The sequence below is a fragment of the Equus przewalskii genome, chromosome 28 (genome assembly GCF_037783145.1).
Source record: "Equus przewalskii isolate Varuska chromosome 28, EquPr2, whole genome shotgun sequence".
In the NCBI taxonomy this organism is placed as follows: domain Eukaryota; kingdom Metazoa; phylum Chordata; class Mammalia; order Perissodactyla; family Equidae; genus Equus; species Equus przewalskii.
Window position 1 is genome coordinate 19,678,098 of NC_091858.1, and position 25,575 is coordinate 19,703,672.

Genomic DNA, 25,575 nt, shown 5'->3' on the forward strand with positions numbered 1-25,575 from the left:
GCCATAATTTAATTAGGAGTCCCTGGGATGCGGGCACTTAGGCTCTGGCTGTCATCCCATCAGTGGCCTGAATTTGCTAGCTACTGAAGAGCATCAACAGCACAGGGGATTTTGCAGACAACAGCCACGTCAGATACGTGCTCTCTTTGACCTCCCCATGACCTACACAATGAATCATGTCCACTTTTTTGTTCTGAGACATTTTTACTTATAGTAGCCTGCTAGTGTCATTCAAAATTCACTCTGTTTAGGTGCTACTTTAGGTTAGATTCTGCTTACAAAAACAGAACTGGAGGCACACTGAATACATAGAGGTTGGCAGGGGTTGGGGGTGGCCTTGGTCCCGTTCAGGTTTACCTAGAAACTCACTCATAGCCTTTTTATGAGGAGTTCACAGACTCCTTCACTTTGGCTGTCTGTACAGAATATTGTACAACTATGCAAGGATAAACCAAGAGTTGGAACAAACTAAAACTAACAGTAGAGAGATAGAAAGTGTGGTATTAGTTTCTAGATTCATGAGACATTTATTAGAACTTCTGCTATGTGACAAATTATGTCTGCCGCTAAAGTGGGAAAGTTGTAGTGATTAAATAGACTTGCAAGAAAAAGATAGGTGATAAACTCAGGATTCCCTATAATCAACCATTTTTACCCATAATCTAATGCTCTGAAACCATTTAGAAAAAGTTAGCAATAACAAGATATATATGTATATATAGATCAATCTACATATCTATCACTCAATCACTTCTGTAATGGGTATGAGAGAACCAAAGGGTTAAGAAAAAATTGTTTAAGAAATTGCTTAACTTTTCCCCTGGTTATGTCTTTCCTTTGCAACTGTTTTATAACAGTGCCCTGCACACATTAGGCAATCGGTAAACATTTGCTGATTGATTATAAAGAGCTGGAAAAGAGCAAAGGACATTTACATAAAGACTTTATATGTTCATCTTACATCTGGGATACCATCCTCTCTACATGGCCATTTGTTCACCCAGATAAACACTCTTAGTCTATTACGTATAAGGCACTGCCATAACTGCTGGGGCAGTTTCCTAAGAAAGAACTAGATAGTAGATCCTAGCGTCGGTGAGTTTTACTTAAAAAGCAAAAATAAGCACTAAATGGTTAACTGTATTATAAGGTAGAGAGTGACAGAGAAATATGTGCTCCTAGAATCCAGAGGATAGACAGAACATAGAGTTAAAAGGACCAGGAAAAGTCTTCATAGAAGAGGGAGTTTTTGAGCTGAATTTTGAGAAATTCTGTGGAATCACAATCACATGTGCATTTGGACCTAAATTAAGCGTAAGATGAAATTCACATACAGTAAAAGCATCCCTGAAACTCATCAGGAGTTTGCCCTGCTGTGGACTGATAAAGCACCTCTCAGTACATCCAACCCCATGAGACTTTTTCCTCTAGGGTTGAATCTACTCTTTCTCCAAGTGTGCACCTGATCAAGTGTTTGGCTTGTGTTTAGGGGTCAGGCTGTATGGGAAGACGGTATCTTTAAACATGAGGATCACGTGGAGTGTAGAATGTTCCTGCCATACGAGGTATTTAGGGACTGAGCACGCGGCTGAAGGAAGGACTCCTGTCTTTCATCTCACATCCACTCCCGGGCCTTTGCTCACTGAGGGGGCACGGAAGGCAGGACCGCCTGATCTATTCAATTCAGGTCTTTTACTTTTGGTTGGTTGTCTAACGAATCCATGTAAATGAAATGCAGGTAAGGATGTGATGCTACTATAAGAAAGACCTGAACACATGGGTTTTAGGGAGAAAGGCGGTAGCCTAGTAATGGGATTTGAACAAAGGATGAAAAAGTACAGGAAGTTTACAGGGGATTTTGAGTTCATACTGTCCTAGACCCGGGTTCAAGTCCTGGTCCTCCTCTTACTAGCTGTCTGTTGAGAGTCAAGTTACTGAACAGCTCTATGCCTCAATTTTCTTATTTGTAAATTCCAAATTGTGTTTTTGGATAAGATTTAATAAGCAAGAATGTCTGGTATTTATTATATATTCAACAAATGTTAAATTCCTTTCATTTCTCCTCTGCCTCCCTAATTATACAGCTAGAACATGTAGGCAGTGAAGGTAAGGTTAAAAAGGGCTGTTGGTGCCAAACTAGAGTGTCTTATATTCCAAGTTATATACCAGAGTCATCCAAAAGAAATATAGTATGAACCATGTACATAATTTTAATTTCCTAGTAGCCACACTTTAAAAAGGTTTAAAAGATTAAATTTTAATATTTTATTTAACCCAGTATATCCAAAATATTATTTCAACACATAGACAATAGAAAAATCAACGAGATATTTTCCATCCTTTCTTTCATACTGTCTTCAAAATCCATGTGTATTTTACATTTACTGCCTATTTCAATTAAGCTCACCGCACTTCAAATGCTCAAGAGCTTCAACAGGCCGTTGGCTACACTGCTGGACAGACCAGCTGTGGATGATGGAGAACCAGTGAAGGTTTCAATCAGAGTGGAATGCTTTGGCAAGATGACTCTGCCAGCAGTGCTTGGATGGGTTACAGGGGAGACACCGCAAGCCTGAAGGTTGCCTACGAAGTTACCATCATCATCCAGTGGACAGTTATCCAGGGTCTGAACAAGGTTCGCATCGGCAGGAATGGAAAAGAGGGGACGAAGGGGAGAAACACTGTGGGTGAGAGTGCACAGGATGTGATGATGATCGAGTTCGTGGGGAGATAAGGGAGAGAAAAGGGTTGGACGTGGGGTTGTTAGGCTAGATGTAGTAAAACTAAACAGACAGACTAGTTGTTCCCTACATTTGATATTATGTGGCTTCCAATTTAGCTCACTTGGTTATATAAACCAACTCTCAAATTCCCTCCTTATGTATTCAAGAGAAACAAAAATACTGAATACCACTGTAATTTAAAAACTAGGTAAATGTCACCAAAAAAAATATATTTGGACAAAGCCGTAAAAATGTTCATCAAATATCAGTCTAAACTGTCTACTAGAGCTTGGTAGCTCATCAAAGGCACAGACCAGTCTCATTTACCTCCAACTGTCCCACCCCAGACAGCAATCCCATCGTAGCAGCCTGTGCAGGAAATGAATATATAGGTTTTTCGACTGAATGGAACTACAGAATAAACAAATTGAACAGTTTTCTTCTTGAGATGTCACGTATGCCCATCTTTAAAACTCTGATTAAAAAATATCTAAAGAGCTAAGTTATAGTCTCACCCCATTGTTTCCCTGTAGGCAACTGTAGCTTCTGCTGCTATGCCAGTAGCATATGTTCACAGAAACTTGGTTTTCTCAATGAATTTTAACTAGTTCCTGAATGAACACCCTTGTAGAATATCAGGGAAGAGGTAGTAAGCAAAGAAAAACTGTTTTAAGTTTATTGTACCACAAACTCTTTCAGGAATGGATGGAACTTCTGGAAAGTCCCCAGACCAATACTAGGAGTTAGCTCAGAAACGTTCTTTGACCCATAAATATAATCAACCTCATTTGCCAAAGCATTAAACTAAGCGTGATATAGAAAGCTGCACATAGGTAGACAAAAATTAACTTAAAAATGTTAATGCTAATATAGTCTGGAGTCATATAGAAATAAAACAGGCAATTACTTTTTTGCTGTTGTTGGTCTAACGAAGAGACTCTAGAGGCAAAAAAGGAAGTACTAAGAAACGTTTCAATGCCAAATTTCCAGAGAGTGACTCAGGTATCAAGTGAGTTGACAAAAGCATAATTGGATGAATTCTATCTGATTTTACCGATCATTAATGTAGAGATATTCACAAGAGCAGGAGCACTGCCCGCCGCCACTGCCCCCAGCCCCCACCTCAGTGAGAAGACTGTTCAGAAGGGCACATCCTCACCTCAGACAGTAGGTGCTGAATCACGACGGTTAATGCCTCCAACTTGGTATTACCGCAGGAAAGCAGCTGCTTGAGCCGCAGGATAAATCCACTTTGGTTTTCGCATTTTGTTTTATACCGAGCCAGCTCAAGCGTTTTTTCAGAGGACAGTGCATCTGGAGACGTCTGTGTCTGGATACATAAACTTCTGGGACTCTTCTGCCTGCCCTTTTCAACTGCAAAAGCAATTAACATAGCTAGTAAGATATGTGATTTTAATTTTTATCATCATTACCATCTGGGTTCAAAAACCACTAGATGAGCCGCAGAAATGCATTTAAGTTCTGTTTACATAACGAACGTATATGGATGAGAATGGGAATTCGTCAAATAGCCAGATGTTTGGAATTCATAAACACAGACAATGGCTTTAACTCTGACATTAAAAGATTTATGTGGGGCAGAGAATTATGAACATGAAACAAACAGATTTAGCAATCCAGAAACATGAAAATTCTGTGCAAAATAATGTTGATTCCATAGTTCCTAATTTTCTAGGTAAAATGGTACAGAAACCCCTCTGTGACGAGTACTCTGACTCTGTATTCTGATCACATATGCCGAAAGAAAAACACAAACGATTGGATTTTAAATGCCTTTCCCTCTTCCCATACCTTTTCTACAAACTTCCTGTCCTTTTCCTGCTGATGGCCTGGTCATTACAAAGATTTATACTGCAGACGAGGCATTTCCTAATCTCTAATAAATCATCATGTACATTGAAAATCTACTTACATTTGGGTCCTGATCTTGAAGTCCCTTGAGTATCAGACTCCTGACTATATTATTCTGTTTTCTAGCAAACACAAGCTTTGTTGTCTTCTCCCCCCTTCAAGTAGTAATAATGGCTTAAATATTTTTTTAAAGCCCATGCTAATACTCCAGATCCATCTAAGATGCCACGTTAAGTGATTGTTCACTTTCTGTGAATTACTCCACTTTATTTTAAATGAAAAACTGTTCAGCTTTGGAACCATTCCAAATGTCTCAGTCACTTTAAATATCAAACAGAAGTGGAAAAACAGAAAACAAGCTGCTTAGCTTCTGGAAATAAGTAGGCCAAAGAATCAAAACAAATCTAAACCTGAAAAAAAAAAAAAAGACACAAGAAACTAAAAAAGTGACTGTTTCCTTATTCTCATACGCATTCTCTGTGGCATCCACATTCTGTGGTAACAAACAAACCTAAGACAATTTTATAAACAGCAATTATCTAATTTTTCAGGGGGAGGAAAACTACAGTGATTTTTTTGAAGGAAAATAAAGAAACCTTAGTATTCATGTTCCAGGAACCAATGGTAAAAAACACTCAATATACTCTTTAAGTAAAAAAAAGGAAAAAAGGCTCTCATTTTCTGTGGTTGCTTTCCATGGTTAAACAACTCATATTTGTATTAATACTTGACAATCTCAGTTCTAGAATGACTGAAATATCTATTGTGTTTCAAAAATACTTAAAGAGAAGGGGAAAGTATTTGCCCATTGGTCTTGATTAGTAATCATTAAGAGTTAATTAGCAATAATTACCACTTCCAAAGCAGATGGAGAAGGCAACCAAGTTTATAGTCATAACATTAAAGGCTTCAAGGGGGAACAACTTTATAGTCATATGTTAATGGAAAATAATCTAAATATTTTACAGTTTGTCAAAATATCTGATTAGTATTCCTTTTATGTCACTTCCTGAGACGTTCTTAGAATTATATATAGTCACATAACATACAATAAGTGTAGTGTTTTACGGTCATAATGTTCTCACTGTCCCTCTCCTTGATCCTCCCAGTAAAGGTTCCAGGATGTGAAGGGCCTTGCCCAGGCGTAGACAGCTTCTATGGGACAGACTCAAAGTCAGAACCCAGGCCTCTGGCGCCAAGTGCCTACTGTTCCCACCCATATCAGAAAGTAGAAATGGGGTGGAGACACAATGCATTACATAACTAAAAGTAAACATTTATGCAATAATCTTAATATTCAAGCCCATTATCTGATAGCTCTTCATTTCAATAAATCTACATATAAATATCTATGCTTTAATAGTGTTTTATATAATTTTATACATACAAACAGAACAGCAAAAAACATCTTTTAATTCTTTGGCCATCTAGAATTTACTACAATTTATGCAGCTATAAGTTAATTCTCCTGACTGAGATTATTGTCACACATCCTACCAATACTTACTGAAATATTCATGTATTTATTGATACCTTGCTTTGAGTTTATCACTTCTTGAATCCTTAACAATGTTTGATTCTCTTTCTAGACTTTCTATGCTAAATTTCTTAATTTTATTATTTAACACAATATCAGAGTTTTAAAACTGTTAGGTTATAATTAAAATCTGAGAGGTGAATCTTTTATATGAATATTTTTGGAAAAACCTTTAAGATATTTGCCTACTTAAGTCTTTCACATGAACTTTAGTATTAACTGGTCAGGTTCTACTAAGTTATTTCATAAGGAAATAAATCTAAATTAACTTATTAAACATTGTTTTTCACACTACACAGAATTCAGAATACAGAATGCTCCTTTTATAGCACTAAACTTAATATTTTCTTTCAAATGATCTCTTATACCAAAGTCAGGCAAGAGCTAAGCATGTTTGTAAATGGATGTTTTCTTTGTAAACTAAATTTTTTTCACTGTATTATCAAGATTTCTTGAATTTACCTTAAAACTCTACTGACAGTTTTTGCTACTGTTTGTCTAAATTCCTTGATTATATGTATACAGAGTACCTTCCTTTAAATCTGTTTTTCTTATTGAATGGTTAATTCCATTTCTAACTTTTTAAAGATAGGAAGAGAGCCTTATCTTTTTTTTTATTTAAGGAGATTAACGCTACTGTTTTCTCAATGGACATAATAGGTTTTAAAATAAAATACCTACATCGTTAAGAATCTGTCAATACTTTTTCTTAAGTGTTTCAAAAATAAGAGCTGGATTTTGCTGACTCCTTATTAGGCCTCTGAAACCATTATGATTTTTTCCTGGCTTTTATTTTAATTTGATAAACTTGGTTAAAGGCTTTTCTCATGCCACAGTGGCTGCAATTTCCTGAGGCAAACTTTTCATTTTTATTTACTTATTTTTACCATCTGAAATGTAACTTTGTTGAGGTATAACTGACATATAACAGGATACTAGTTTCAGGTCTGCAACATGATGCGACATTTGTACATATTGCAAAACGATCCCAAGAAGTCTAGTTAACATCTGTCACTACACAGTTACAATTTTTTTTTTGTGATCCAAACTTTTAAGATCTATTCTCTTAGCAACTTTCAAATATGTAACACAGTATTGTTAAATATAGTCACCATCCAATACATTACATCCCCAGGACTTATTTATTTTATAACCGGAAGTTTGTACCTTTTGACCCCCTTCACCCATTTCCTCCATCCCCCAGTCCCTGAGAGAAACTTAATTGTTTCAGTGCAATAGTAGCAACTACTCCCTCGCTTGTTGCTGAGGATTCAGGTGGCTTAGGTCCACGAGTGAGACTGGTACCTATACATTTCCTTTATTATATTTTGGTTGCTTTCGCTTTTGATCACAAAATGGCATTTGTGCCTATAAAAGTCCTATTCTCCATATTTTGGAACTGTTAACTGTGTCAGGGGGTATATATTCTTTGAAAATTTAGAAAATTCCCTAGGACCCAACACTCTATTAAGAGTGCTGCTAAGATCACCCCAGAATGAACTTAAGTAGCTCTGGCTATCTTATCTTGTCTTATCAACTGTCCCAGTTGGACGCATTCCAACCGTGCAGGGCTCCTGGTTCTTAGCTGCTTTTCCATTTGTGCTGTTTCACCTTTGGCGGAAGTTAAATGTTAGGGTCTTAACTCCATCTAATGAGGGAGGCAGCATCCATTCCTAAGTGTCCAGTCGTGAAAACACAAACATCATGTCCAGAACACAAACACTGCTCTGCCTCAGGTAGTGACAGGAATCGTCAGATCTGGACATCATGACGCAGTTTCCAATCCTACCCACTGAGAATCTCATTCAAACATTTAAAACCTGACTCTGGTCATGTCTGTCTGCATAATGTCACATGCTCAGTTTAAGCACACAAGAGCTTTGTACCAAGCCTTCTCTAACACACCTTAGCACAAACTGTTGAATTCATAGCTGGTAAGCAAGAATTTATCCTATTATGAATCCTAGAGGGGTGTAAAATGACAGCTACAGAAAAAGATTTTCATTGCAAACTTGTTTGCAAAGAAAAACGAAAAAGAAAAAAAAACCCAAATGCTCATAAGCAGAGGACTGGTTCAATACATTTACAGTACATTTATACAGTAGAATACCACAGCCATAAGACAGAACTAGGAAGCTCTCTGTGGTAAATGAACAAAGCATATTAAAGAGCAATGTAGACAGTATGCCCTGTTGTATAAAGACGATAGGACTATAAGACCATATTTTCTTCTTTGCTTCTAAATGCACAACAAAATTATAGCATAATACATATAAAAGTACTAACAATGTTTACCTGTTCAGAGAAGGGAATAGGAACCAGACAGATACAAAGTGTTCTAATGCATTTTTTTAATACTTTTTAACTATGGGGTTAACATATTGCCTATTCAAAATTAAAAGGTAGTATTGCTTTTTCAAGGTGGTTACAATGAATTCTGAGCACTGAAATCTTTAACACTTAACCATCAAGAAAACAGTCAATCCGTGTTTCTTCCTTGGGGAATCTAGACAAGAATGGAAATAACACAGGTTTGTCATATGTAAATGCTCAGAATATATTTGCATTTAAGGAAGAAAGAAAACATTGACATGTTACTCTTCTAGGAGTATGTAGCTTCAAATTTTAACAGAAGTGCAAAAAGCAAAGACTGTCCTCTACCTAGAGCTGGAAAATCATGTTGTGACCTCAATCTTCCGCTCCATATACTGTGCTCCCTAAGGACAAAATTGTACCACATGGTAGCTGATGACCCAGTTTGCGTGTCCTTCCTTCCCTCCTCACTCCTGGCTCAACTGAAGATCAGAGATGATGCAAAAATCTCCAATGATGCTCAGAGCCCTAATGCTCATAAATAGGGTACTTCATGATACTAAAGAACAACAGTGTCTCTGAATCCTACTGGGATTTGAACCAAATTAGCGTAATATGAACCAAACTTTGCCTTTCTATTCCCTTTATTAACAGGTTACCATTTGATAATGCAGCTGTATTTAAAAGTTTAAAATATTTTGTTTATTATACTAACAGGATCTATTTAATCAGAAACCTTAAAATTAGAAAATCAGAACCTTCTCCATAGATTTAGATGTCTGTCAACAAGATAATCACCACTATCACGTCTGATCCAACCTTCCTGGGATGCACTCTATTGAAACTGAAACCTCCTCCAGGAAAACACAAGTCCTGAATCCAAGACATTTGCTCCCTTGAAAAACAGCTGGATAACGCTGTTTGCTATCTTTCTTCCTTCTACTCAGAAACTGCAGGTTAATAAAATTTAAAACTAGCCTAATAAATCTATTCATTTTCTTAAAGAAAGTAGCTGGGTAAAGGGGAAGAGGCCTGTTTTTCAGGCTCAAGTCACTGAGGTATATAGACCCCCCATTTCAAGGCTAAACACAATTCCGAGAGGAAGACTTCACCATTGAGATGTGGACTAAGCTACTGGCTGCTGAGGACACATCCATCCTAAGACCAAATAAGCCATTTACTGAATCGGCTGGCTTTCCAAATATTAAAATCAAATAATAAGAGACAAGACCTACTAGGAGAGTCGCCTTGGCTTCCATGAAACACAAAAGTATACACGGTATTTGCTAAATAATTTTGCCTAGTTTTTGTATACCTATTGAGCCATTCATTCACTCTCCAAGTATGTGTCAAAATCCCCCATGATGGCTTTGTTGTGGGGGTGGGTGGGCCTGCCCTGGTGTCTTGAGGGGCAGGGGAGGCATGGAGAAGGGGGTGCTGGTGGACAGGGGTGCATGAAGACACCAAGGGTCTCCGCTGAATCTCTTCCTGTTCCACTCACATGTCCACCTACGTGTGTGAAGGTGACGGCCACTGGGTGGAATGTGCCTTCTGCCACCTACTGCATTGAAACTAATGTTAATAAAATGTAGGTAATGAACTAGCGGGCTGGTGAGGGTTCTCGAAGTCTCTACCAGCAGCCTGGATCGACAACCGACTCCCTTCTTTCTGCCTTAATCTGAACCTACACATCTAAAACCCTTAGGAAGGACACCTCTCTCTACACAAGTTCTCTCTGTCAGTGTTTCCTCAGCATTTGATGACGGGTATTTACCCTGGAATAGTCCAAGGAAACAAAGCAATAACGGCAACACGACTTGATTATTAGATAGAATTATGTACACATGGTGGTGAGAGTACAGGTGGAGAAACAGCTAGATCTGGAGTAGTCAAGAAAGAGTTCTAGAGGCAGAGTTTGGATGGACATTTGCACATTCAGCAGAAAGATAAGCAGAAGATACCAGCAAACGCAAAGGCAGCGAGGTATGGGAGGCCCCTGGTGCCCTGGTAGCCTGTGCTGACAACAAGGTCAGGACTCCTGCAGTGACGGTAAGATGGAGCGGCTGGAAGCATAAGCAGGGCGACAGCATGTGTGCCATACAAGGTTTTATCTTGTAGGGGGCACAGAACGAGGCTGGAGGCACTGTCAAGGAAGATCTGAGGGCATATGTAGGGAGGTCCTGAGGGAGGCCCACGAGGAGAAACTCATGGGTCAGTGGCAGTGATGACAGGCAGGAAAACATCAATGCATTTATGAGGCACAACAGGAGGAACTGGTGACCAGTCAGATCAAGGGGAATCCAGGACAAGTCACAAGTTCCCAGTTAGGAAGTAACACAGAGAGGGGTAGCTTAGCATGTGAGAATGAGAGTGAGGGCAGAGGGAGGGGAGGAGTGCGGTGTGGGAGATGGTGAGGAAGGTGCTATGACATTCTCTAACACCCTGCTCTTGAGTCTCCAAAAAGAGTCTATTCTTAACTCACCTGCTCCATAACACTTTCCAGATTTAACTGTCTGCCATGTCATTCTCCTGAGGAGCAAGGAGCTCCTTATTCCCGTTGTCCTGAATACTGCCCCTAACACAAGAGCATTAACATACACTTTGTAGTTGTATCAACTGAAGAGCAAACCCACAGTAATCTGTACAATCTTACTCAGGCATTTAAAAAAATTATTCATATCAATTACTCGTATAAATTTATATAAACATTTTTAGTGTTCCTTTCATTATTTATTTGAAAAGAGTTCACAGTAATAATAATTTAGGAGGTACACACAGTACTTTCCTATTCTAGGTAGGTATGGCATTTACTTAATACACAACATTTCAAGTTCAACAAAATAGTGTTTAAGACTTTTAAAATTTACCCACGTCATTTCTTTCGGTGGGGGAGGGACATTAAGACACCTAAGCATTTAAATTTCACACTACTATATCGTTAGAATTTGTTGCAACGGCTTATATGGAAAAGGGTTTTACTTTTTTTTAATTTTAAAAGTAGATTACAGAATAGAAGGCATATTCATATTCAAAACTCCTGTTTCAAGATAATCATGCTTACACAATTTTTCTTGGAAAAAACAACCCAAACTTGACCTTGAACATTTTCCACGTAGCTGGCAGGAGAAAAGCTGATTTCTCATGTTCTTAAAATGGACTACTAACTACAAAGAAAAGTTAATAGAAATTCATTACATTCAGAAATACTTTTAAGACAGTATTATCTCCCTCAATTTGTTGGCTTTCTAAATAATCTGAAGTCTACCTTAATATGTTAAGTTTATGGATTTGTTTCAGGACTGAAAAAAACATACTACAAAAATGGAACACAACAAAAAATTGTGAGTAATACAATTTTAGGCCTGTGATAGTAAAAATTCCGATGATACTGAAAATATTTTTATTTTTATTTATTTATTTTTTTCAGGAAGATTAGCTCTGATCTAACTACTGTCAATCCTCCTCTTTTTGCTGAGGAAGATTGGCCCTGAGCTAAGATCCATGCCCGTCTTCTTCTACTTTATACGTGGGACGCCTACGACAGCATGGCTTGCCAAGCGGTGCCATGTCCGCACCTGGGATCCGAACTGGCGAACCCCGGGCCACCGAGAAGCAGAATGTGCGCACTTAACCGCTGTGCCACCGGGCCAGCCCCAAAAATATTTTTATTCTAATCTAACAAAAATTTCATTAAGAATATGAATTTTAGTAGAGGAAAAGTCTGAATTTTTATTTCAACTTAAATTATGAAACAAGTATCTTTTATTATACTTGTTCAAACTGTACATGCGCAAAATGGATAGGTCTTTTCTCAGAGCACAAGACAGAAAACATATCCACCAAGTTCCCACTGATGTGGACGAGGTGCTGTTTCACAAGATAGACGCCACCGGATCCCGGCTTTTTTCCCTTTATTATTAAACAAATTACTTAGAATATTAAATACTAGCCTTCATGTGGACTTTTGTTGTTTTTGTTTTAATGATCATTTTGACTTAATCAATTAATAGGTACCAAAAAAAGTGCTCACCATCACAAAGCCTGCTATACCAAGCAGTGTTTTTGTTTTCAGCAATGACGACGTGCATCGACAAGGTGTCCTTTTTAGTTTAACACATGGAAGACGACAGTACCAAGAATAATATTCTGTCGCCACCAGGAACTGATTCCAAAACAAGAACAAAAAGTCTACACGTCCCCCTCACAGCACCTACTATTCTAGAATTGTCACTGCTGCCTCTTCTGTGACTTTTCCATCTTGAGCTGGCCAGCTCAGGTGACGTCACCATGGTGCCAATGAAGCCATGTCCTGTGGGCAGTGCTCCACAGCCACAGATGTGCCCCTAACCATCGCAGCCACGTTGTAACCATGTTCTTTGTCAAACAGGGCCCCCAGCAAAGCAGCATGGGGAAATCAAGGCACATGCGGATTTAACACCTGAGTAGGGAAAACAATCCCCAAAATGCACCAAAGTGGGTCAAAAATCTCTTTATTGGGTAGGAAAGACAACAGGCTATCTTAAAGTAGAAACAAAAATTAAAATAGCCAATTAAAAATTCAACATCAGGAATTTCTATAACACAATCAATAAAAGGGGAGGGCTGGCCCCGTGGCCGAGTGGTTAAGTTCGCATGCTCCCCTTCGGTGGCCCAGGGTTTTGCTGATTTGGACCCTGGGCATAGACATGGCGCCGCTCATCAGGTCATGCTGAGGCAGCATCCCACATACCACAACTAGAAGGACCTACAACTAAAAAATATACAGCTATGTACTAGGGGGATTTGGGGATAAAAAGCAGAAAAAAAAAGGGGGGGGGGAACGTCATTCTCAAAATACTCATCAATTAAAGAAAAGCAATAGGAGAGGTGCCCAAAATTCAGGTCACCAGAGACCAATAGGAAAAAGGCAAGTCTGTCACCCAAAAGAAAGTTCTATTAGTCTCAAATTTCGCCAGAGCTATAATAATTGCTGCTGTTTATAAAAAGGATCCTCATGTGCTAAAATAACCCAGAGTATCACCTAAACCAAACACAGAAAAATGATGTGCAATACTGGAAACATTTAAAACCACACTTTTTTTTTCAACCTAACAAGTAATGTGCATATATTATTAATGAAATATTTTTAGCTCTAAAACATGCTTTAGGGCTAACAAAATGTATCAGTCTACATTATTTCATTTATAGGGTGATTCTCTATTAACCAAAACTCAATTGACCAGAGTATTTCAATTGTTCTAATTAAATAAGTCTTTACTGGATACTGCTTGCCACATTCCTCCAGTTTCTCCTGATGAGAAACACTGCTCTACTTCTCATCCTGAATCCAGCCCCAAACTATAATGTATGGTTTACTCTCCATGTGAAGGTGTGTGAAAATAGATACTACATTAAAACACAGTTTAGTGCAGTAAAACTTTAGCTATCTGCAACTTGTGAGATTAAGATGTACTCTCTCTTTCAACATCCAACCCTTTTTTTTTTTTTTTTTTTGGTGAGGAAGATTGGCTCTGAGCTAACATCTGTAAGAATCTTCCTCTATTTTATGTGGGATGCTGCCACAGCATGGCTTGATGAGCATTGCTAGGTCTGCGCCTGGGATCCAAACCTGTGAGCCGCCAAAGCAGAGTACACAAACTTAACCACTACACCACTGGGTGGCCCCATCAACATTTAACTTTTAAAAGCTTATCAAAATATTATCTATTATGAGTGAAAAGTCATTTAACATGTCACTGTCTTCTTAAATAAACTGCTGTAACTATGAAAGGGCACATTTTAATGTCATAGCAAAGCTGTAGCTATAAGAGGGCCATAGGTAGAGGAACTTAATATCAGTCTATGACAAAACATTTTTAGCATAATGCCATTCGCAATACCAGTTCTTAGTAAATGCTTATCAGTGTGGCAAGAGGCCAGCAAATCTTCAAGACTGCTCTCAAGGAAGCCAAAAAGAAGAATGTGGATTCACAGTAAGATGACAAAGACGGTCTAGAAGGCCACATCTCTCATCTGTTATTCTTGAATTTGGTCCTTTTGATGTCTTTTGTATTCGACAAATGATTGAAGTTCTTAACTTTTTACATACAAATTCTAATATTATTTTTTTATGGAAGCTTTCTAAAATGGCTTTATTGGCTTCTATATTTTTTTAGTGTGACAGAGAAAGACAGGAGAAATTGAAGTTTATTTTGCCTCACCTTAACAATGCATGAATAGAACCATCAACACACTACTAACAAAATATTAATCTTTTGCTAACACATTTTAAATACATAAAAGCCACATTTAAAGTTGAGAACATTCTTTCTCAATGGAAGCATTATAACTGAAAGTTAATTCACTTAAGAGATCAAAATCAAATATTAATCTATATGTCCAAATAACAGGATGACTTGAAAGTGTTTAAATGAAATAATTACAAAATACATAATCATTACCAAAAAACATCCACATCGTAAAAGAGAAAAAGCAACAAGGTCTGTTGAGAGATTCAACTTGTTAAATGGTCTACTCTTCTTATTTATAAGCAGCCAATATCTCAGTATTTTGAGAAGTAACAGTTTCGCCTACTCAGTGGCAGATACTGTAAACAAGGCCCTAACCCCTCTGTTACCTGCATGTACTACTGAGACTGGAGAAGTCAAACACTCAATTTCCCAGCCTCCCTTGCAGGCAGAGATGGCCATGTGATTGAGATGTAGCCAATGAGATGTAAGCTGTGGTGACTTGGTACCACCCCTTCCCTATATTTTTCCCCTCCCTGGAGCAGCCATTGTGAGATCACGAGGCAACTGTCATGAGAAAAGGGCTGGGAAAATAGCAGAGATGCTGATGCTGACATTGCTGAGCCACCTGAACATCATCAGAGCTGCTTCTCCTTAGGTGAGACCAATAAGCTACTTCTTAGTTAAGCCGTCTTAACAAACTGCGGCTAAAAGCAGTTCCACTGGACAATCTCAGAAATGAATACCAAACAGAAGAACATAATTTGGTGACTAATTAAACAAATTTGTTCACATTCTGTCTCACTCTTATCAAATATCTAGTCAAAATGGTTCTCTTTAGTGCAGCTTTAAGTAAATGAAAATATTTTGTTCTATTGATAATACTTCTGCCGTCCTTCCTCAATATATAGGTACGTACACCCCTCTCCTTTGCTATAGTAATTGCTTTTACTCTCATGAGCTCAGCAGAAAGAATCCTATTTCTTAGTACAATGAATTGCCTTCACCTGAATCAGAGAGAGAACATTCACTCTTTGAGGTTCAAAATGGCACTGTTCATAATAACACAGGTATCTTCAGCTACACAGAAAAACTGAATTCTAATAAAACTGGTGGCAAAGAGTATTTCTACTTAGAAGATTCTTTTTCCCTCCACTGACTCATTATAAAATTGGAACTAATGTGGAGGCAAAATTCTTAAATAAACTGAGCTGAATACATTGGCAAGAGAGACTATCGCCAGAAGTTTGGCGAGTCAGAGAAAGCACTTCTGGACTTAGATGATGTTAGCCCTTCCCTGAAGCTGAGATCTTCACCCGTGCTCGACATCCTGCAACATCACTCAAAACACTGGCAAATTCACTCTCTTTCTCTTCTTGCTCATCTTTACAGAGGAACTTACATCCTGGATCCGACAACACACTGTCAACGGGCACCACGCGATGACAATGTACTAAAGTGCGCGGTGCCCTGTGTAAGGGTTCCATGAAAGGGCCTGTTCTGTCTGGGTCCCCATACTCACCATGCTTATGGCTAATGCCTCTCGCTCCACATTTGATGCTCAGACATATTAAAATGCTTTCATTTCCTTGAAGGAGCCATGCTCGCCCTCACCTCCAGGCTTTCACACGTTGTTTGCTCTGCCTGGAAAACTGTTTGTTTCTTGGCTAATTCTACATATCTGGAGCTCCCAGCTTAAACGGCATTTCTGGAAGACCTGGGCTCCTAGTCCATGCTCCACCATGATTACTTGATGTTGTACGATGTCTCCCTCACTTACGCTGTGGGCCTTGTGTGAAGGCGGGGCCATCTGTGACTTAGTCCCGGCTATATTTTCAGCATCCAGCAGTGGGCCTGGCTCATAGTACGTGTCTAAGAAATATTTGCTTATGAAATGACTGAATTAATCCTGCAATGTGAAAGACAGTCTGGAAGCAGGGGAAAGGCTGGTGGCAAAGATCAAATATAAAACCCTTCAGGGGGCCAGCCCCATGGTGCGGTGGTTAAATTCACACACTCTGGTTTGGCGGCCCTAGGTTTGCAGGTTCAGATCCCGGGTGTGGACCTACATACCGCCCATCAAGCCAGGCTGTTGTGGCATCCCACATACAAAATAGAGGAAGAGTGGCACGGATGTTAGCTCAGAGACAATCTTCCTCAAGCAAAAAAAGGAAGATTGGCAAAAGATGTTAGCTCAGGGCCAATCTTCCTCACCACAAAAAATAACAATAAAAAAAATGAAACCCTTCAAATAGCCCAAAGTATTAGGTTGGATGATATGAAACTGTCATTGTGTTTGGCCTTTTTTTTTTTATTTACCAGAAGAGCAATTTCAAATGCTTCAACCTAATAAAAAAGCCTGAACTAGAATAGTGGCAGAGAGTAAAAACAAATCAAGATTTCAAAAGATAGAGTCTTAGATTCTTGCTACCAATTCGTTGTGGATAAGTGAGGAAGAACAATGATTCAAAGGTGACTGACGTTTGATGACAGGATAAGGGAAAAACATGGTGTCATGAAGAGAAATAAATAAACAAGGAATGTTAACTGAGTTTGGGAGATCAGTAGAGAATTTGTTTAGATAAGATGAATTTTCAGGTGTCAGTAATGCATCTAGGGTTTTTTAACCTATAGCCAGAAAATTCAAAGAATTTGAGGTTAAATTTGAAGTCATCTCATCTGATTCCATTATTTTGTAGTCCTGTCTGGTTAAGTGATCAAGGTCACTCACTTGGTTGAAGAACCAAGACGACAACCCCAGGCTCTCGGAATCCAGGCCAACACCACTGCCACCTATGGCAACTGACATCAACACCCCTTCCTTTATCAAGGATACAACACAAGCTCCTGCTTACAGCCCATATGGATAAGAATAAATGCAATGGCTTCAGTATCCATTTTATTGGAAGATTTCTCAGACCTTAGAGTTACGTAATATGGATAAGCTCACAAAAGCTTTTTACTGGGGATAAGTAGAATTATATTCTTTACATAATTTTAAAACGCTTCCCAACACAAACTCCTTTTTTATCACTACTATTCACTAGATCTAACAGAATTACAGCAAAATTCACATCTAGGAAAACCTATAAGCCAAAATTCGAAACAGAAGTCCCAGGTTGTAGTCCCATCTCTGCCACTGACTGTGTGCCCTTGGGCAAGTTCATCCACTTCTCTGGGCCTCTGACTTCTTGGTGTAAAATAAGGTAAATGAGATCCCCTCTAAGTGCACTTAGCTCTAAAAATTGTGACTGCAATCAAATGAATACTTTTAATATTCAAATATCTTTCAAAAATAAAAATATTTTTATATAACTTCAGAAAATAACAAGCACCTAAAATACCACTATTAGTCAACTCTGGTAGTAAAAGCCTTGTGTCTTTTGCTTGAGCTGCCTTGGCAAGCTGCCTGCTTCACAAAAACACTACAAACACCTAAAGTGCTCACTAAGAGAAGACTGGTTAAATAAATCATAGCTTGCCCAACAACGGGATGTTCCATGACTATTAAAAAGAATGAGGTAAACATGTGTTAAGTTCCGTGTGCTCTGCTTCAGTGGCCCAGGGTTTGGGGGTTCAGATCCCAAGTGTGAACCTATATACCGCTCATGAAGCCATGCTGTGGTGGCATCCCACATACAAAATAGAGGAAGATTGGCACAGATGTTAGCTCAGGGCAAATCTTCCTCACCAAAAAACCCCAAAAAAACAAAAAACCAAACCAAAGCAACAACAAAAAAGTGAACCATAGAAGAGAATATAGAGTATGCTTCCATTTCTGTATAATAAAAAAGGATATAAAAGGTCTACATAGGCTTACATGCTATTAGGAAATTATCGGAAGGATGTGGAAGCAGCAGTGAGAGTGGGGGCCTCTGAGGAGATGGCAGGAGGCTGCATCAGGGAGAGGCTCACCTGGATGGTACAACCTTCCGTACTATTTGGTTTTCTTTTCTACTTGGAGCATGGATTATTTTTCCTTTTAAAGTTAAAATTAAAAGCTACTTGGAGCTGTTTTAGATCCTACGAATGGTTGCAAACACAGGACACCCTTTTATTTTTATTTTTCTACCTTTTTATCTTTTAAGGTTGAAAACGTTCCAGTGGCATTTGGGCTGGGAGAGGAAGAGCCACTGTTTCACTCCTAACTCACCTCGTTCACCTCCAGCTGTCAGCTCAGCCCGAGAGGGAAAGGCAGGCTGACTCCAGCGACAGGTCAAGGGGAGTTATGAAATCTGAGGAAGAGGTGCTGGAAAAAATGAGAATTATCCCCCAGAGAAGGGAGATGCTTCTGGGAAAACTGGAAACAGTCAGCTGAAAAAAGTCACCAGGGACAGAGATGGAGAATAACACATACACGGGCTGACATGCATATAAACAAGAAAGAATCGTCTGTTTACACACTCAATCCTATGACAGTTCACACTAACCAGCCACAATCAAACAGATTAGCACTCCAGTTTTATAGCACAAAATCAACCTATTTACCATAGTTGCAATTGCCATCGAGAACGTGAGGTAGCAATTTGAGGCCACTAAATTCTCTCAAAGCGAGCATATTTACATATGCATTGATTTCATGTAAGGCACAGAAAATAAAAAGCAGCCACAACATAAACCATCAGAGACAGTCTTTTGTGACTATAAATATTTTCACTGAGAAGCTTGGAAATCTCAGTCTGGGGTTCATTGATTACCTCTCCACATTCATTAGGATGTTTTATTTCAGAAATGTTTAGAATATGGAAATCTTTTAGTATATTAAACCTACCATCGTCTCAGGGAGAATGAAACACTACAGAAACTCGTTTCTTCTCCTTCTTTAAGCAAAAGAGAACTGCTCTTCTTTACTTACCTATGTCCTATTTCCAAAATCATTTCAGATAAAATGCAACTTAGGTGCTGATTCCACACATTTGGCTGGTGTCAGAGAAAAGAGCTAGGGAGCACCAAGGACACCATCCTGCTTTCCATAACAAACTGAGCACACACACATCTGGTAACAGTAAGAAAAGGCTCGTGTGTTGAAACATAAGAGAAAACTGCTTATTTTTACAAATTAAGCCTAGTTCTCTCCTTAGAGCTTTCTTTCCCCAACTATCTATCTCCTTAGAAAATTTCTGGTAAACTTTTGCAAGTTAATCAAGACGTCCCCCACGCAACCCTCAGCACAGATCAAGGCACACAAACCTGTATGGAAAATAACAGTGCTTTTCCTAAACCCTGAAGGCAGCCGGAGATTCCGAAGCAATCCTTTGGCAGTCAGCCGCACGTGAATGGTGGACAAGGAGAATTTGGGAGACAACAACATGTCTTCAGAGCAGGTAGCAAGATTTCACAGAAGAAACAGCTTCCATGGACCATCACATGCTGTCTTTTTAAACTCAGCACTCGTCGAGGCCAAGAAATACAGCGAGAGGAAACATGTCTACATAGCAAATGTCATTCCACCACACAGACACAAAAGGAAAAACCCCAGGGCTGTCCAAGTGTTTCTGGCTTCCGTTTTCACTCCCAGATGTTGCCAAAACAATGCTCTTCCTCTGAATAAGATCTCCTCTTAGCAGATCCAGCCGTAAGCAGCCTCTGAGTTACATCATGCTGTACACACTTCTGGGGCTGTTACGGTTTTCATCAGAGATGGTAAAGGGGAGGGGAAAGTGGATGGTCTTACAAGCTTTTTATAACAACCAATAACGGCACGGATGCTCTAACTACTTGGAAGATCATTAAGGGAAATTAACTACTTCGAGTGCCTGTTTATTTAATAATTAGAAAAAATAAGGTTTCATTAAAGTAATCTGTGTTCTGATTTTCAAAGTTTTAGTTATATTCACACCAATACCATTGGGCATTTTTGCAGATATTTTATATGTACACCTATATACCAAGCTGATGCCTTGGGATAAAATTTTTTAAAATGGCTTCAAGCAATAAATGCTCCCAAGTGCAATTTTTAATAAAATTTCTGCTAGAACATATTTATGACAGATTGATAAAAGGATGAAGTTCCACTTTAACACTCACGTTCTGAGGACCTCACTAATAACCAATGACAAAAGGTTAATGCAATTTCTCTACCAGATGTAATATAATATTTCCAGAGGAATAAAAATGAGTCAATCAGACAGTCTTCTCAGGACTACACTTGAGTAATCGCATTTGTAGGAAACCAGGTGCCTCTCAGCAACGTTCTGAGACTAGGAACCTGGGGAGGGGTCCGGTTATGTGTATCTTCCACTGGGATCTATGAAATGCTTACTTTGGTAGAGTGGTTTGTAAAAGCACCTTAATATATGATGGCAAAAACAAAAAGAAACTGAAAGATAAAGGTATGGATACAAGAAAATTACACTGGCAACATGCTCACGTAAGCTAATATTATTAAACCAGGAATAGCCCAAACTCTTAACGTTTTAATTTTAAAAAGTACAAGGAAATGTGTGAAAAAATGATCTATGCTTGTTTCCAAGATTTTCTAAAAAAACAAGACTCAGTAACAGATATAAATGTAGAAACTGTTAACCATAAATAACCCTATTCAATGCTGTTAAAATGTGCAGGAAGCAGTTACTCTTTTAGAAATTCTACAGAGCGTTTAGGCTGTGAAGAGGGAAGGAGATAGGCAGGAAAGGAAATTTTGAATAATTCCTTCTCCTTCTTCCGTCAACCCCCCCCCTGCCAATTTAGAGGCTGTCAACAAGCGAGACAGACCCTGTCAAGGGTTAGCTGTGGGAAAGACACAGACAATGGAGCTTGTAAACACACTGCACCCATGGTAACTGGAGCACAAAAACCAAGGGATTCAAGTCAAGAAAAGCTACATTTAGGTGTTGTCTTTTCACTTTATCCCAGTTTATTATTAAAGAAAACAATCTTTTTTCCAGATTCTGAACATCGGTATGCCAAAATCACCCCTCCTCCCTACCCCCCACCACAAAATGGGTAAAAGCCAAGATACCAACCAGCACTAAAATTATAAATAGAGGAATAAAGTTATATATTGATATTATTAAAAACAGACATGACACCATCCCATACAGGATGGTTTTTTTTGGGGGGGGGGGGGTATCTTTTCTGTTTAAGTAATAGTAAACTCTAAATTATCCTGGTTAAAAGGGAAATCCTTTATCCGATGCTATTCAAAAGAAGCAATTAGCAACATGCCACCAATTCATCATATTCATTCAAATTTTTACTTGAACTGCACTAAGCTATACCACATATATTGAAAGTAAATATTGTTTACGATATCCTTAAACAGCGGAGCGAGGAACTGCAAGAATAAAGGGAAGCAGTGCCAGTCAGAAGGAAAAGTCAGAGGGCAGAAGCAGTAGTTTGTTTGTACAGTAAAGTACAACACACAAAAAAAGGTGTACTATGCAAAACACCAGGGACAGCTCAGGCTGGGTGTCAACTCTTTCCCAAACGTAGTCTGCCCCCTGGTGGCAATCTAGCACAAGTGCGCGAAAGCAAAGGCACAGCCTTCACGATCCTTGAGTGGTAGCAGCCAACTCAACCATCTACTATGTGCCAGGCACTGTCCTAAACACTTTGTACGTATTCACTCTTTTACATAACTGAGCAAGCAGTTATTGTAGCGTTACAACTATTTTTGTAATAGATATACTTCTGGGGACTGGGGAAGCATCGATTTAAAAATTGGGTCAAAAAGGTTCTTTGATTACCTATTTGATCAGCTGTTGTCACTTGTGCACTACCTGTAGTTTCTGAACTTATACTAAACACAGAAGTACCTACAGATAAGAAAGTGTCCATCTTTGTTACTATACAAAGTCTTGATTTATGAGAACAGGATAAGGATCACCATGGACAGTAAGGAATAACTTAAGGAATTTCTGGTGCCTAAGAGAGAACAAGGTAGTTACAGGTATAAAAATTAAGAATAAGATGTGTTTTTATGAAGTGCAGCAAAGCTTGCTTTACAAAAACAAAACCATGATTTAAAATTGTATGTACAGTAGGATCTCAACTAAACAAAAGCAATAAATAATATTGAAGGAAATACACCAAAATGCCAGCAATGCTCTGGGAGCTGGGGTATGGATGATTTTAAATTTCTTTGCTATATGTTTCTGTATTTTTCCATTTTTTTAAACAAAGACCAGGGAGTCAGAAAAATAAACTTTTTAAAAAGTTTAAGTGACAGAGTAGTTTTATAGAAAGTCTACAAAATGAGTTTCTATTAATGCCACAAATAAAGAAAAACAACTAAAAACTAATTGAATCAAGTCTTTAGTAAGGCTTAAAAAACAAAAGAAGGTATGATATGGATGATACAAGTGTTTGGCAGGGCAATGTGTTATAACATCACAGCATGCATATTCAAACAAGAATCATGGATTCTGCTGGAGTCTGTGTAGAAGTGTGTGTGTGCGTGTGTGCGTGTGCGTGTGTGTGTGTGTGTGTGTGTGTGTGTGTGTGTGTGTGTGTTTAATCAGTGACTTGATTTTAGAAAACAATGATGCTATGATTCTAGGCATGACTCTAGCATATGCCGTGCAGGGTTGCTTAGATGCCAGGAAATGCATCCAAACTAGTCTGATTTGTTTGTTGTTGTTAAGGATCATGAATAATCTGGAGAAGATTAATACTTAAACCAGGGTTTCAAGCATCTCTATTCAACCCATCTTCCCCAGAACTCTAACACGGCGTATCAATCTTAACATTTATCTCCTCACTTTCCCTAATGCAACTGTAAATGCTAGATTTTCTTCATTTTTATGCCTCATAATCTTTATTGTCTTATGTTCAAATCTCTTTTCCAACTGCAGAAAGTTAATTCAGGGTTCAATTTTTTCATGACGTCCTCTTCCTTAATAGAAAGAAGAATGCCTATAAGATACATTATGAATAATTATCCAAAAATTCACATAAAAGAATTAGAAAAAATGTCAACCTCCACTCACCCATAAAATTGTAAGTTCTCCAAGACCAGTGACATTGCCTTTTACTTCTCTGGTCTCCCAAAATAAGAGCAGTAATGTTTTACCCATGTACAATGTTTGCTTTTAAAAACAAACAAAAAAAACACATGTTGATTGTAGAGTACTTAAAAAGTAAAATTTAAACTAAGTGTATATCATGGTGCTCTGTAAATAGTTTTTAAACTTAATATAAGCTTAATAAACTTGTTAAAAATTTCACACTTATCTTTCCACAGCATTAAACAACCCTGTATATTGTCATTTTAATGGCTTCAAAAATGTCATTGTCATTGAACATAATTTAAACAGCACCTGTTGTTCAAATCATTCAAGTTGTTTCCAATTCTTTTCCCTCTTCTAAAGAATTCTGAAAAGCAATAAATAAGTAAATGCATTATTTTCCTAGAATCAATCCTGATAAATAGGATTGGATAGAAGGCTCTTGTTATATGTCACCAAAGTGCCTCCAGAAAGGCGGTAATTTACGCTCCCTCAGGAGTACGGATGAGGCGCCTGGGCCTCACTCATTCACCAACACCGGGTAGTACTCTTAAAAACAGGCAAGAACCAACAGCACATTGCTTTAATCAGCATCCTGTAAACCTTTACATATGTTTCTCAGCCCTCCATATTTCTTCTTTTGTGTCTGTCCAATTCATTCTGTATTGTAGAGTCATTTTCATCTTGCTGATTTCAGAGAGCGCTATATGCAGTAAACATGTTGCACATGTTGTCCCCGTTTGCTTAACATTGTTTATGATTTTTTCCTTGAGATATAACTGATATAACATGTTTGTCTTGGGTGTACAACACAGTGATTCGGTATTTGTGTAGACAGCAAGATGATCAGCATAACAAGTCTAGTTACAGCCGACATCCGTCACCACGTTTATAACGTTCTTGACTAAGGGGAAGTCTAAAACTTCTGTTGCCATGATTATTAATCTTTTCTTTTATACTCATGTTCCTTTGCTCAAAGGCCTTTGCTCTCAAGTCTCTATTCTTGGTGCTCTTATCATTATAACTTTTGTTTAAAACTTATAGTTTTCATTCCCGTCAATCTGGAATACATTTGTATGTAGTGTGTGAAGTAGGAATCTGGCTGTGGCTAAAAAGGGCCCTTGTCCCAATGAGACTTACTAAATAATCCACACTTTTTCCTGATTCGCAACATCAAATTTATCACATATCAAAACAGCATCTGCGTTTTAAGTCTGAGAGGAAAATTATAAGCATAAAGCAACACTGAAAGACAACCTCCCCGCTCCTCTCACTGGAGGAAACCCTGGCCACACCAGTGTCACCTTGTCAGAGCAGGTCTGCAACCTGCAACCATTTCCCAACACTTGGGAAAAGCGGTACAGAAAGCCACCCTGTCCTCCTGTGCTGTATTTAGTAAACGCATACGGAAGGAGCAGTGCATCTTCCTCTTCCCAGGGCAGACACCATGGCACCTGAGACAGATGCTCTCGTGTAAAACAATCAGGGCACTGGATAAATACAACTCTGATGCTTTGGTATCCCAAACAGATTTAATGTGTGGTACAACCAAGGTAATAATAGTATGTGGTATGTGTGACATCTTCCTTATAAACAGTAAACCAAGTTTTATTTAGAGTCAACGTTGGCTAGAATCTTAGAGCATCATAATCTTTAAATAAATTACAACAGCTAGACCCTACGAGGGTGGTTCTTGACCTTCACTGGTTTTTCCTGCTTGCTTTAAGGATTTAAAATAATTCAACTTTCTGTACAAGAACTCTTAAGAGTAAGCCACTAGAATCATACGAATGACAGAAAGGATCATTGTCGTCACCATCCCTAACAGCAGGAGCAGCTACCATTTGAGAGCTTTTTATACAACTTTATGAGATCAAAATTATTTTGGTTTTTACTGGGAATTATTCCCAAAATAACTCTTTATTCCCAAATGAGAAATTTGAGACTTGGAGAGG

General features: G+C 38.5%; 1 protein-coding gene and 1 long non-coding RNA gene across 24 annotated transcripts in view; one reads left to right on the plus strand and one right to left on the minus strand.

Moving 5' to 3' along the window:
• The window catches only part of MTUS1 (microtubule associated scaffold protein 1), a 150,853-nt gene that overhangs the window by 30,272 nt on the left and 95,006 nt on the right, over positions 1–25,575 (minus strand). For 21 of the 23 annotated variants that reach the window (XM_070598326.1, XM_070598324.1, XM_070598313.1 and 18 more), the window contains one exon: positions 3,883–4,097. In XM_070598326.1, coding sequence (XP_070454427.1) covers positions 3,883–4,097 — 215 coding nt within the window. Of the gene's footprint in view, positions 1–3,882; positions 4,098–15,061; positions 15,218–19,862; positions 20,371–25,575 lie in introns of those variants that run through there. The other 2 variants (XM_070598329.1, XM_070598330.1) reach the window with 2 other exon arrangements.
• On the plus strand, positions 15,123–20,492 carry LOC139080055 (uncharacterized). The gene is made up of 2 exons (XR_011534182.1): positions 15,123–15,330; positions 18,761–20,492. It is a non-coding gene; the product is annotated as an uncharacterized lncRNA (long non-coding RNA).